The sequence below is a fragment of the Plectropomus leopardus genome, chromosome 3 (assembly GCF_026936395.1).
Source record: "Plectropomus leopardus strain MGB_pleo_1.0 chromosome 3, ASM2693639v1, whole genome shotgun sequence".
In the NCBI taxonomy this organism is placed as follows: domain Eukaryota; kingdom Metazoa; phylum Chordata; class Actinopteri; order Perciformes; family Serranidae; genus Plectropomus; species Plectropomus leopardus.
Genome location: NC_142178.1, coordinates 6396575 through 6412170, shown reverse-complemented (window position 1 = coordinate 6412170; position 15596 = coordinate 6396575). Strand labels below are relative to the sequence as shown.

The 15596-nt window shown below is 39.9% G+C and overlaps 1 protein-coding gene across 1 annotated transcript in view; it reads left to right on the top strand.

Annotated features, from left to right (window-relative positions):
* The window catches only part of frmpd1a (FERM and PDZ domain containing 1a), a 62874-nt gene that overhangs the window by 21348 nt on the left and 25930 nt on the right, over positions 1 to 15596 (top strand). Inside the window, exons 3-4 of the mRNA XM_088075433.1 lie at positions 9568 to 9690; positions 11020 to 11183. Of these exons, the coding sequence (XP_087931559.1) occupies positions 9572 to 9690; positions 11020 to 11183 (283 nt within the window). The 5' untranslated portion in view covers positions 9568 to 9571. The remainder of the gene's footprint in view (positions 1 to 9567; positions 9691 to 11019; positions 11184 to 15596) is intronic.

The window sequence follows — 15596 nt, the reverse complement described above, 5'->3', positions numbered from 1 at the left end:
AGTTCTCATAATGAAATTTAAATAAAGTATTTTTCAAATTAAATAACCCAAAGCGGGACCCATGATGCTGGAAGTGTTGATGTTTTGCTGTGGACTTGAAGCTTCAAGTCAATACTTGGATGTTAGCGTTAGCAGACAGTTAAACGGATAGAGATATACAGATATAAACATGACGATTCATTCATTATAAGCAAGCAACAAACAAACAAACAGCTCTCCAGTTCAAATGTTACAAACATTTCCAAGTCGCTCTGGTGCTCCGTGGTCGCATGTGAATGTGACTTAATACATGGTTGAAGCTCAGCAGATTAGACTGTGACCGTAGCGCTGTTAAATGTGATGATTTATTCTCTGTAAGATGGCAACAAACTAACAGCTCTTCAGTTCAGATATTAATATTATTTGCAAGTCAGAGTGGTGCTCCATGGTCGCAAAATGTGACTTAATAGTCACAGCCTGGAGCTCTGCAAAAGCCCTGCTTTGTGTGTGTGTGTCTGTGAGAGAGAGAGAGAGCTGTAGGACAGAGCGAGGGAACTCAAACGCTGGTAGCTTATTAAAACAATGTAATTGTGTATTTAACTGTCCTGACATACTTTTCAGTTTAGGTGAATCAAGAAAATATATCCTTCATAACGCATAAAACCACAATATATAGTTATTTCTATTATTATTATTACTCTTGATTTATTTTTTTTGGCAAGTTCAGATATTGTGTGAATCACTATGATTGCAAATGAACTTAAAACTAGAAAAAAAATGCAACTTGATTGTCTCTTGGCAGCACTGCTGAACTGTCCCAACTATGTGGGTATGGACATAATAACACACCAATGAGTATGTCACCATGGCAGATCAACAGGCCTGGCCTAAAGGTTGTATAGGTCACTCACATCTATATATTTTATAGAGTCTATGCAGATTTTCACTTTTCATTCCAAAATGAATTATGGATTATGTTGAAAGTCAAAAAATAAAGAAATAAAATACATGAAATGACATTAGATTTGATATGTAATTCTCTGTGGGTGGAGGTTTTCTTTAAGCTCCATGCAGTTGTGTGAAAGGGAAAGAGGATCAGATTAACAGTTGTGAGAATGTGATTCCTCCCACAGTTTAACAATAATCTAATAGTCAGAGTGGGATGGGGACACACGAGTAGGGGACTGCATGGTGAATAGTGGACAAAGAGACAACAGACTGGAAGCACCAGTATGAAAAGGACCTTTTATTTCTCTAGGGAAGTTAAATTAACAACATGCTATTGTAACAGATGTACAGGGAACATCATGTTGACCAGTTAAATGAAGGAAATACAGATACTGTGTCTACATTAGATGAAGGAAATATCAATTGAGTCTGTACCAAGCCAAGACTGAAAGCAGAGGGAAACAGCTTTCTTGATGTGTTCATTTATTTTATTGAAGAGATTAAAAAAAAATACAGAAATGTTCCCACTGTGGGGTTACCAGTTTACCGTTGTGTTGAGACTCTGCCAGAAACAACATCCAGGTGACTACAGTGCAAGTGCCTGGCAGCACATGCTGTCGCTAAAAAAATGTAGGCTTTATACAAGTGTTTGGTCAAAGTGATGTTTATTTTCTCAGACTTTGCTTTTTTTCCTCACATTGCTGGATAATTCCAGGTATGTCCGAATGATTTAAACTTTTAAAAAAGCTATTCAAGCCAAGCATGGAAATGAAAGTTACTCTGCATGGATGCATCAAAAATACTCATGAAAAGTGTCAGGCTGAGAAATGCAGCGTGTCTTGTGATTGATGTGCGAGGGAAGTACAGCATTATCTTCCCAGCAGCCTCTAATGTTACACCTTTAAAAAAATTCTGCCGACACTTCCTGTCTTGATCTCTTATCTTGAATGCTGTGGTTGCAAAATGGGAATGGCTCTGCCATATCAACACAATTTTACATAGAGTGGATCTCTGGACCACTGGGCTCGTACTTCATCAGTATAGTTGATCAAAGCCCCTTGAGAAGGGAAACATGTTTACGGGATAAGAGCGGATTAGATGTGCATGAAGACACTGTCCCAGTGTTTGACATTTGGCTGAAATCCATCCATCATTATCCACTTTTAGAATGGAGTAACTCCTCTGGAAATCCACAATTCAGAGCTTCGAGGTCTGTTTCTTTATGTTTGTGTATGTATCCATGTCACTCGTGAGAACGCCATGCTGCTGAGCTGACAAACCTAAGTACACTTCTGCATTGTGCCTCTGTAACCTGAGAAGTGAGAAACTGTGAGCGAAGCAAACAGGAAGAGTGAGCTATGGACGAGATTTAAAGAGGGGGGGTGGATATGATGAAAAGAAAGAGAGCGAGAGAGAAGCAGGAGATTGGTATTCACAGACAGATGGATGGATAATGTGCTTATGACTCAAGATCCCCCAGGAGAGATTGCTGCCTGGGTGTGTCACCACTTTCATCATTAAGCCGTCCTCCTCGGTCAACTTCTATCACAATTGTTTTCTATGCTCCATTCATTCAGTTTTCTTCTCCTGTTACATTAGACTGTACTTGATGATGCACCAAACACCTTGCTTTTCTATTCTTTCCTCAGAAACCCCCCTCACCCTCCCCATCAGCCCTTTTGTTCTTTCTAATGGATGATGCTAATGCCCATCATCAGCAACACTGTCAGGGGGATATTCCTTTCTCTATGTACTCACTGAGGAACACAACAGGCCTGCTGACATCATTCACTCAATCAGTCCATCTACTCATGAATTAATTCAATTATCAACCATTCAGTCATACATATTGTTTGGACTCATGCATCCATCCCTTTTTTTTAACCATTTATTACTTGATTGTAAGGGTGTTACTGTATTCAAGCAATTTGGCTCATACCACACATGGAGTTCAGTGCAGTGGAAAAAATCAAAGCATAAGAATGCATTAATTTTGATTCATGTTAACCACATCACTGAGGGCCTGAGAACGGCTAGGCAGAGACTCTATCACCTTAGACCACTGAGGAAATTCCAGGTATCCCCTTACCGCAACACCCTGCAAGAGTGGTTCGTTTCAATAAACATACAACATTACATGGTTTTAGATGTACAAATTAAAGGAACTGGACAGATTCCTTTCACTTAAAGTAAAAGATGGAATATGTTTTAATGTGATAAATAACTTTGATTAAATTGACTCATTCACTGATTCATTTATGAGCCATAACCACTGATCCTTTTCAGGGTCTTGGGTAGACTGGGGCCTATCTCTGCCTAGCCTACCTACGGGCTACTTATAGTCACCTATTAAGTTACACATCTTTAGACTTAAGCCATTGAACCCGTAGAAAACACATGCCAACAAGGGGAAACCATCAAATTCCACACAGAACAAGATGGCAAGTACACTGCTTACTTTCAGCTAATTTTTTTTTTAAAAAGAGAAAGAAAAGTGTCCTACAATCACCACCTCCGGTTTGGTCAAAATAAATCCTTAATTCGCGGACTTGGATGAAAAAAAGCATGCTGTCATTCCCAACGCACTCTCGCTGCCGCCTGGCCACAGGCTGTTTACAGTCCTGTAACTTCTCCCTCCATCACTAGGTGCTGATGTGTCTTTCAGCTTAGCTGTCTGTTCCACAGACCGGAGACTGAGCTCTGGTGGTGCGTTCTGTGCACTACATACAATGAGTTTAATAGAAAGATGAGGGCCTGTTTTTATGATGGTATTGAAAACATACCTTTTGGATTTCTAAATACCCTGATTTACCGTGATATCATTATACTGCCCAAGCCTTCTGGACAGGTCAACAAACTATCACAGGGTTGGCACATAAAAACAGACAACCATTTACAATTGTATTTATACCTATGGGCAACTTAAAGTCACCTATTAACTTGCACAACTTTCAACTGTGGGAGGAAGCTGGTAAACCCTAAGAAAACACATGCTGACACTGTGAAAACACGCAAACTCCACACAGAAATAAAATGAACTGAAGTTGTGCAAACATCAGAGACAGATATAATCCTTTTACTGGGAACATTTTGCCCACTGGCCGTCTTGATAAACTATTTTCTTTAAAAAAGAAATAACACTTTACAACCACTGACAAAAAACTTTCCGAACAGGTGTTATTTCATAAAACATTATAAAACCAAAGAGAATCTCCTCTGCTATGAGATTGATAAATATAAATAAATAAATAAATAAATAAATAAATAATGATGATGATGATAATGATAATAATAATAATAATAATAATAATAATAATAATAATAATAATAATAACAAAATTGAATAAAAAATAAAAGTTGCACTAGATTGAGTATTTTAATTAGTTCCACCAGAGTTAGTGCCAAATGCTTCTGTAAATGTTTTATCCTATTCCCCTTTAGTGTTCAAAGGCTGCTTGAAAGCAGCAGGGATGAGGAGTCGAGCTCCGGTTTGTTTGTTTTTGTTGTCCTGCCCCGCTGATTGGCACATCTGTGATTCTGTGAAATGTGCATTAGTATATTAAATGTCTTTTCACAGAACCCACAATGGTGAAGCATTGGCGATGCACTGTCCTTGTCTTATACACAACTCTCCCCGTTGCTGTTGTAGCTGACTGAGATCTTGAGTCAGAGAAGTCATCCTGCACCGTTTCATTTGTGTTTGTCATAATGTGACAGCCCATCAGTTTGTTGCGCTGACCTCTGTACATGTTGCCAATGGCATGAGGCTAAATGTTTTCAGGAGCAACTTGCACTTGTGAAAATTGTTACCACATTATGTGCATATAAAAGTACACATCGTGTATTCTGTATGTTGCTGCGTGCTTCAGACCATGGCAGTTTGGTATGAATGCACAAACTGCTGAAGTCCTACTCGGTTGCTGTAAACGATTCATTCATTCATCTGTTCAAGTATTCATTCACTGCTTATTTGCTTTCCCACCTGTCATTCACAGTAAGGTGATTCTACATGAATGCTCACAAGTACATATCTGTTTCCCAGGCTGTTTAGAGTCAGCCTTCGATGATGTGAAGGAGGTATCAGGTAACGGCTAATGACCAAGTCTTTGTCTGACTGCCTCAGTCATTAGTGTGTGTGTGTGTGTGTGTGTGTGTGTGTGTGTGTGTGTGTGTGTGTGTGTGTGTGTGTGTGTGCAAAGCCTTGTAATCCTTGCTAATATGGCTGTACAAATATTTGAAACATTATTTAAATCATAATATAGCTAAGTGCAATAATAATACAATAATACTGATGACTTTATTAATATATAGCACTTTTAAGAACAGAGTTAACAAAGTGCTTTCACAAACAAAGCAGAAATGGGATACGTAGATAGCAACAGCCAAACAGCGAAAGCCAAACAGTCCTATTGAACACAAGCGAGACGAAACTAGGGTAGAGTTAAAACAAGAGGAAAAGTAATGCAGAATGTGAAATATCAATATAAAATAATACAAATAAATAGACCAAAAACCACAATAACAAAAGCAATAAAATCACAAAAAAGGAAATAAAATAAATAAAACATAAATTGAAAAGGTCAAATAAATAAAAAGAGGACATCACATAAACGCAAGTCTATTAAAAGGGGTTTTAAGAAGTGATTTAAAAGAAGTCACTGACTCTGCAGCCTTATCTCCTCAGGCAGGTCATTCCAAAGCCAAAAACACATCACCTGTAGATTTAAGACCAGAGGGGCCCCACCTGAGGATCTATGGCTGCAAACTGGCTCATACTGGATCAACATTTCTGTTATGTAGCTTGGAGCCAGACCCAATAGAGCAAATAGAGAGGAGCCAGGGCTGAGGGATGTGATGTCATCAGTAAGAATATCCAAATTGCATGAGCTGTGTCTCTTGAAAGTAAAATGTGTCACCACATAACATTATACATGAAACACTGTGGTGCTACACAGATTCTCAGGCCTGGAACTCATATTCCGCACGTAAGGGAACATGCTTGCTTGGTACAGACCCCAGCAAAAATCACATTATCCTCATTTTTGTATTTTTTGTTTTCAGTGAAGATGAAATGCCAAAACTAGCATTCCTGCTAAAACCATGACTCATAAGGCAATTGCAATATCTTTCAAAAATAGTTGCAAGATATATGTTTTTTCTTTTTTTGCATATCTTGCAGCCCTACTTGCTCATGTTGGGGCCTTTTGACAAGACTGTGTTAGGTTACTTAGGGTACCTTCTCACCTGCCCCGTTTGGTTTGGTTGAATCAAACTAAAGCTCATCCCTGCCTCCTAAGCGCAGTTCTTTTGGGCAACTGTGAACACAGTAATCACATTTGATTGCACAGCAAATTAACTGTACTGTGACTTTCTTGAGGAGATGGTCCAGTTAGGAACAAACTCTGCTATGGTTCCTTAGTGGTGAAGATGTGTTCAGACCTCAATCCGAACCAACTGCGGACGCATTGCACATTGTTTGGGTTAAACCATTCTCTGTAGTCAGCTATGGTGCATTATGGGATGAGAATAAGTACCAGTTTAATTTAATTCAACTACCAAAAGCAAAATGATGAATCTGAACAATCGCAGAAACACATGGACTCATAAGGAGATGCAGTGTCTCATAGAGATTTGGTCAGACTAAAATAGTCCTGCACTTGTGATGCACTTTTCTAGTCTTCCAATCACTCAAAGTGCTTTGACACTATGAGTCACATTCACCCGTTCACACACATATTCACACGCTGATTGCTGAGGCTACAGTGCAAGATGCCACCTGCTACTCCGTGACCATTCATACTCACTCACACTCCAATGGCGGAGCATCAGCAGCAATATGGGGTTGAGTGTCTTGCCCAAGGATTCTACAACATGTTGACCGGAGGAGCCATGGATGATGATTTATAAGCTGACAACTTTCAACAACACACTAGAACACTGAAATCTACAGTGTTTATCAAACAGCTCAGAGAAAAGAGCTTTCTGATGTCTTGTCGCCTGCGTGTTCCAGTCCCGGAGGATTATTAATGCACATCTCCTCGTGCACTGCCATGATATCCTTATTCGGTGCCTCCAGTGCATCAAAACATTTTTTTTTTTTCAGTCACAGCCGCGCCTCCTTTTCAAACTGTATGGTTTGCCTCCCTCCATTGTGAAAATGGAAAGTGTTACCTTTTTTCTGTATCTGGATTTGCAAGTGTACTCTTCTTCAGATTCTTTTTTTTCCCTGAAGTTTGCCAGCATGGAAATTCTGAAAATTAGAGAGCAGTTTTCTTCAGGCTTTTTATTTGGTCCTCTTTTGGACATTTGGTCTGCATGTAAATTCTGACGTGAGAACACGAACCAACTCAAGGCAATTATGCATCGTTGTAATAAAATTGGTCTCTAATTTAGACCAAAGCAGACGAACTCGAGGTCTAAAACAATTAACGCTCACTATAATGCAAACAGCATTATTCTGTGGGTGTTCCTTAACATTAAAAAAGTATATGTGGTGTGTTAAAAACTACCTTTGTTCATGCCATTTGTCATTTAGTTATGGAAATCTACTGAAGCTTGCATAATTGTGAAGGTCCAAAGACCACACATGATGTAAATTTCGTTGTCTGATGATTTTTGTAAGGGTATAAACCAACTTGCGGCATTCGGCCCAAAATGTTTATTGCACGGTCTGCTGGCATGGGCTGCATGTGCTGATAAACATATGAACACATCTGTGCAGACACACACTGTAGTATCAGTAGGAGCAGAAATGATATATCAATTAATCTTCAGTTTATTGACAAAAACTGCTTTAAACATTATTTCATCGTTTCAGTCATTTTTAAGCAAAGAGACCAAATTTGTTGGTTATAGCTTCTCAAATGTGAAAATGTGTTGTTTGTCTTTGCCAAACATATATGCTCGTGAACTGGATTTCTTTATGTTTTGGACTGCTGGCTATACAAAACCATCTATTTGAAAGTGTCACTTTGGGCTCTGAAAATTATTGTATTTCATAGACCAAAGAATTAATGGAGACGATAGTCAGAATAATGGATAATAAAATGAATCTTTTGTTACAGCACTAAACACAATGATCCAAGTCAATTTTCCAGTATATCTGTCTCTTAAGGACAACATAAATGTCCATAGGCCTTAGTGTTGTTTGTGTGTGTGTGTGTGTGTGTGTGTGTGTGTGTGTAAATGGATACGGCATTACGTAGAACATTGCAAGATTCCACAAAGAGCCATTAACGCACAGCTACAGGTCCATGTATCAGCCGGACTAACCCACAGACACCAGACATGACCCGTGTCCATTACACCCAGCTCACCAACCACCACAGCCCGTTGACAGGCATTTATGACGACCGCCTGCTTCACAACAAACACAACAGGGGAGTCTAAGGGAGACACCATTGATATTGATCATTAGGAATTACTGATATTGATGTTTACTGAGGCTTGAATGCAACATGCAGGCAATTGGCTCATAACTCAGGCTAAGAGGCTATTAGGCTGCCTGAAGTCACAAGTGACATCATCGCTGGCCTCAGCCCATGTCGAATCCTCAGACGTCCCAAGCCAAATGTGTGTGTGTCTGTGTCTGTGTCTCTATTTCTGTCTGTGTGTGTGTGTGTGTGTGTGTCAGAAGCATTGTATTATGCAAGCTATTTCCATGCCTGTGGTTGAGTTGCATCCTGCATTATGATTGTAAAAAAGTTTGTCTTGTGAAAAAAATCAGTATGTTTCCATGCACAGTTAAGTGAAGCAGTTATAGCTTGATATGTATTTGGACTACAGGTCTTGTCCCAGTATACAAGGACTGGGGGTTAATCCATTTATTACATATGCCCCCTTTCAGTTAGTTGCTTTTAGACCTATCTTCCAGTTGACCTATTTCTTCACACACCAAACAAGTTAGCAAGTGGCAAACGCGTTGCATATTCAGCGGTGACAACATGGATAACTTTTTGGTGCAGTACATTTCATACATTCTCTACACTTTATTTGGTACCTGTGTCTGGTTTTGTTTTCTTCCCAGCCTCTTCTTTTGTTTTTTCCTGCGTTTTTGCTACAAATTTATGCTTTTTGACTTCTGGGTCAAAGCCTGGTGCAGGGACTATGGAGCATTCGCAGAACGCCTAGGCCAATTCAGGTCAGTTTGAGGCGTATACATGAAAGAGTAAACCAAACCACATCGGAATTTCGTTTTTTTAAATGTTGTTTAAAAAATGACCAATAAATCTACCTTCTACCTTCTATTATCTAGGTGTGTTAGTCCGACTTTGAGAAATTCGACTTAGTGCAATTTCAGTCGGACTAACATGTTGACATGTATTTTAAAGGTCCAGTTTTAGTCGGACTAACGCAATAATTCCACTTTTTCTAACATCATGTTAAAGTATTGACTGATTTACACACATTTCACTTCCTCATACTTGTTAAGATGTTTTGAAATGGACAGAAAACACTTGTGGCTGCTTTTCACTGTTGAGGAAATCTGGTTTGGGGGTTTTAGCAGCTGAGCTCCCTCCTGTTTGATTTGCTTCCTGCATGGAATGTTTCATTACAGCATGCCGACACTGCTTTGGTAATGTAGAGCCCTTCAATCAACTATACTGCATGTGTAACTCATTTGACCTTCCCTCCTGGTAGGTAAATGGAGGTGCAAGACAGGAGCCGCTCCCCATCCCGTAGAACCAGTCGGGTGGAGCAGGTGGTGGGACGATGGCTAAGACGGTCCCGGGATCTGGGCAGCAGGTCTCACTCTCTGAGCAGGTAGGCCTTTGTTTTTGTCTCATTTCTTGAATACATGAATTAAATTCTCAGTTTCATCTGAGCTGTATGTCATTGACTGAGGGAGGCACCTGTGTGAAGATATGGAGGTCACTGGAAATCCATTAGTTGTGTTGCTGCAGTGCTGCATCAGTTTTGTCTATCAAATAACATAACTTATGCTGTATTTTGCTACTGTTGGTTGTATTTATTCTTTCTCCCCTTATCCTTGTACTTAACACGAATATGAAGGTGTCTACCACATAACTGATCAAGCTGCCAGAGCAGAAATGCAAGTAGTCAGTCCCTCCAGGCTTTTTTTGTGATTCTTACAACCTGAAATGCCGGATTTTGTGGTAGCTTTTCTAAAGAGTTGTGATATTTTTAGGCGTTTTTTTAATCATAAGAATTTGTATTTTTAAAACAGTTACGATTACAAAGACTCACATCATGATATGATGCATTTTCATAGCCAATACTGACCTAAATATTTAAGCAAAAAAATGTCAGCTGGTTCATAGTTTTCTTTATGATGTAAGTCAGAGCCACTCAGGAAGATTAAAAAACCGCAAGGTACACGAGGACCAAACAGACCGAGGTGATTGTAAAGAGAGTGAGCAACAGAAGGAATACACTACAGATGAGTCAGACACAGATAAAAGCAAGACCTCTGTGCGACTCACAGCCTCTCCGTCAGGTGAGGGAGAATCCAAGATCCCAAACCACAACAGCTTCAGCATCAGGTGAAGGAGAGCCCAGTGTGCCCCCGACAGCTTGACAGCTGTTGTGAAGCTTTATAGTCTGTAAAGTTAAATCCTCTAAAAGTTGCTCAAATGTGTAATCCATGTCCAGTGTTTTAAAATGATCTGTTAAATTTTGTTGTGCATCTGAAATAAGTGTCCTCACTATGGAAGATTTAAAAATTCCCCTGCTCTGTGCTGCAGGACCGGGCTTCACTCAGGTTGAGCTGTGTGGGGCTCACTTGTTTGCGTTCCAGTGCTGCTCACAGTGACACTAAAATGGCTTGTCTCAGTAATCAGAGTCGCTAATAACTGTTGAGTATGATTAGCCTCATACTGCTTACAGTTACTGTGTCACGATGTGTAACTGTCCCAGGTGCAGCAGTGGTCTCATGATAGACAGAGAGCGAAAGAGAGAGGCTGAGTGGATCAATACGCTGTGCACAGAAATTAGTAAAGTTGCAGTCATTGGAGGAAATTGAAGGGCATGCAGAATTTGTGTGAATTGTTACAGTCACAACATCACAGAGTCCTGGAGGGACTGAATAATATGCCAGGTGAGATTCTGAATTGTCCACTTGCTCCCCTCCAGAGACCGGGTTGCGGTGGACGGGAAGTCAGCAGAGTGCAGTGGCTCGGATCAGAGGAATTATCCCTTCCGCTTCATCGTTCAGATCCAACGGGACCCGAACCTCAACTCACATGGCCTGACCCTGTCTTCCCAGAACCCCATCCTCGTGCAGGAGATCACCCCAGGTATGGCTCGAGATTAAGGAGGGAAAATGAAAGCACTATTAACAAGAAGGTCTAGTGCAGACAAAATAGGAATTCGTTTTAACAGCTAACCCCTTCTCTACCCAGTGCCTGTTCTGAACTTTGAATTGGACCTATACTATATACAAACCTTGTTGTGTTTAAACATGGTTCTTATATACAAAGATTGTAACTCTTGTCCCGAAGAGCAATGCAGCACTTCTCACCCTGGACAAATAATGAGTAGAAGAAATTCAATATTACTCAGTGTGAGGGTGTTTGATTCAAGAGCTGACAGTGCAGGTTTAGGTGAGCTCAGCTACTGTATGTCTGGTTGGTTCCTCTAATTCTCCCCAACACCAGCCCAGGCTGCTTCTCCCCTGGAGATATCATTTTCTATGCCAGTTTCTGCTGCCAAGCTCTGCAGTGTTTTGGTCTGCTTTGTCAGTGTCTCCTGCCCAACAGTCTTCATAGCAGCAGCCCTGGAAAGACCTGTCCCACCCATGGGAGGGTTAGAGCTATACTCAAAGATATGCAGGACTTACTCAAGGGTGTTGTAGGTATACTACCTAATATATTCTGCCCGATCAAAACGAGGCATTTTTCCATCCCATTCTCCCCATTGTCTCTGATTTTGCATAAAGCAAGTCCTCAGCAAATGTAAGAGTGGAGCTGTGCCAGACCACTGCAGGCCTCTGGCCAGAGAACAGGACGGGCTGTAAAAAGTGGAAACTCCAGGGGAGGCTGAGATTGTATGCTGATACTGCAGGCCACAAAATCACAAAAATCTACTGTGTCACTGAGATCCTGTGTGCATGGTGTGTGTGCCTGTGTGTGCATATGTGCAGAAGTAAATGGTAAATGGACCTGCACTTGTACAGCACTTTTCTAGTCATTTTGGACCACTCAAAGAGGGTTCACACCATGATTCACATTCATCCATTCACACACATGTTCACAACTAGTGGCAGAGACTACCATACAAGGTGCCACCTGCTACTCAGTTTTTAACCATTCACACACACTGACACACTTATGTAACAGCCATCAGAAACAATTTGGGGTTCAGTATCTTGCTCAAGGACACTTAGACATGTTAAGTGGAGGAGCCATGGATCAAACTGCCAATCTTCCAATAAGAGGATGACCTGCACTACCTCTGAGCTATAGCTGAGTGTACTCGAGTCACATGTCTTCGACTTAAACACCAATGACTCAGGACTTCACATGGACTGGAGCCCTATGACTCGATAATACTCGATACCTTCCCCCAATCTCAAAGATTAAAAGGATGTTATTTAAAGTCTGCCGAGTCAATTTTTCCCTCCATTTCCTGAATACACTAGCTTAAGTCAACACTTAATTTCCCTGAAGCATTTTTTTCTAATCCAACAGCATCCAGTAAAGTTATTGGAGAGAACCATGAAGACCTTGAATTAAGTTTCTGAGTGCCAGCTGGAAAAAAAAGTTACCAAAGATCATTTTGTTCACATACAAAATCTATGTGGTGGTCAACAAAAATGAAATGCAGTCTGCAAAATGATCTAGATCAATCTAGATGAAAATTATAGACAAAAACGCAGTAACTTCCAATTTTGTTCGACATTTGAAGTTGGACAAAGAACAATAAGTCGAGGCTAATATAAGTACAGGTAGCAAGCTAATGCTTAGTAAACATTAGCTTAACAGCTGAGTAACTTTTTAACTAGCCTGGTTTAACAAATAAATGCATATTAAAAAAGCCTGATTTTTGTGAATTTAATATTTAATGAAGTATGCATTATAACTTGTTTAGGACGTAATTCAATGTGTAGACCTGTTTGGGACATAACTCAGGGCAAGCGCAAAGACTTGCATTGACTTGGTCCCATCTCAGTGTATTTGCAGTGTGTGTGTGTGTGTGTGTGTGTGTGTGTGTGTGTGTGTGTGTGTGTGTGTGTGTGTGTGTGTGTGCGTGCGTGCGTGTGTGTTTGTGTGTGTGTGTGTATGTGTGTGTGTTTGTGTGTGTGTATACAAAGAATATTTATTATAATGAGAAAGCACAACAAAAAAGGGGCTTTTCAAGGCCAGGGAGTATTTTAAATATATATCTTTATATACTTTAATGTGAAGCTCTCAGGTAGCACTTCCTCCCAGGCTATGCACTGTCCCCAAGAGCCTCTTCCAATTAAGCGCCTAATGCACTTTCTGTTATTAATATGTGGTTAAGACAGGGGTTAGCAGCATTGGCGCCGACTTGGGTTCAATGTTGGGGTTGCAAAAAAATGTTGGTAAATGTTGGCCAACAAATATGGGTTGAAACAGAAATTTTCATTAGATAAAAAATTTTAGAAATGGTTTCATCCATAAGTTATAGGACATGTTCAGATCACACCGAAACTGGTTAGCTTTGATGTTGGATACCTTTGCATCCTTCATCAGCATTTTAAGTCATTTTTGATTACTTAATAGGCCTACCTGTGAGGTTTGTGGTATGTAGCACCTACATTTGAAAAAATATGATATTGCTAAATAAATGGTAGCATAACAGTATAGGATATAATAGGCTCTGATGTCCACTGCAAAACTACCAGATCTTACCACAGCGTTTCAGGATTGAGGGGTCGTCTCCACTGGATCTTATGGCACAGTACCCCCTACTGGTCACAATGTAAACACATGGTTTTGCATGATTCTGACCTGCTCACAGATGGTTTTATGGTACATGATGCTCAATTTCTGTGCTGAATTCAGAGAAGAGTAATGTGACACTAATGGTTACCCATGCTGCATCTCTGTTCAGAATCACAATTTTTCTCCAGCGACTGGCTGCTTTAAATGTCACATCTAAGGAGTGCTTCAATCTCTCCACCTTTCCTAAAATAGAGTCATTCATCTCATATAGCATCTTGCATGTGATCTATTTACAGCTATCATAGTTCTCCTTCAGATTAGGATGCATTAACTTTTGGAACTGATGCCAGCCTGGATGTTGTGCATGATCAATCATTCAAATATGACTGAAACAGTGTTAAATGACATAAGTTATTTAACACTGTTATGTATTAATAGTTAAGGAAGTCTCATTGTTTTGCTGATGGAGGGGTGAACATACCTTAGTTTCTCTTTGTACTCTCCATTTTTGGGGGGTTTTGTGTCTGAAGATCAAGTGTAGCTTGTAATCTTCTCCACATTTTTGGGGTCTGAACATAATGGTGAATGGAGTCTTATCCATAAACTGGTCCAGGTCAAGTTAAAGGGCTAGGGAGTTTCTCCCTAGTTGCTTTGAGGATCCAACGACAAAGGGATGTCATTTGCTGTAAGGCCCTCTGAGACAAATTGTGATTTCTGATAATGGGCTTTATAGATAAAATTGAACTGAATTAAGCCATCCTTTAATCTAAAGAGTCAATTGGCAGTAGGGCTGTAATTGATCAGAGAAAATCTTGGTCAACTGAAATTCTTCACTTCAACCAATCAAAAAATCTGTGCATTTTCTTTAGATGAACTGAATCGGTCAAAATCCAGTGAGTGCATCCTACTTGGCAGCGTTATGTGTCCACCAATGCATTTTTTTTCTTGTCACTGGGTAAGTTAGCTCTGTGTTCAGGTGCCGAAGGTGAAAAATAAATGGATCTACAATGCAATATTATGCTAAAATAAACTGCATTGTAAAGCTTTTCCACCTGAGTGCCTCTGACATACTGGACACTATGAAGTAGCTAATGTTAGCCACCCTGCCACTCCAACACAGGCTCTGGTGTGATCAAAAGCTTTGTAATCCAGCCTTCAACTGCACTGTCTTTTTGGAGACTTCCACACTGGATGTCGTCTGTCATTATTTATCAGGTTTTTTATTCAAAACAACAGTTGAAAAGAAGTCATTTGTGACATTGATCACCTCCATGCCAAGCAAATCAGTCAACCCGTGGGTAAAATCCCTTTTACGTAAAGTGTAGGGATCATATCCAATGTCTCTAGAAATTTTCAATTTTTCTCAATTTCCAATGATTCCCAACCGGTGTTCTTCACTTCCTGACCCCCATCTGACTTTCACACATCATCGGGGTCACATGACTGAAAACAAGCTATACTAGCAAACTGCACAGTGCATTTTGTCAGTGCATTCCTGTACTATGTTTATACTGATTAATTCCCCTAGATGCCACCTCCATGAATGTTTACAGGTAATAACAATGACATACTTTCCATAACTACATATTATAAAGCAGATAAGACATCTGAATTTTAAAGTGTCTGTATAGCTTAAAAAGATTCAGTTTATGCTTAAAAAATACTGTAACTGCTGAACACACAAACATACAGCTTCCATATTTTAATATCATCATCTGGCTGAAACTAAACAATCACTTAAACATCATGAAATACATATAACATATTCTGCCTATATTTGTACACTCAAGTACAGTTTGCTGC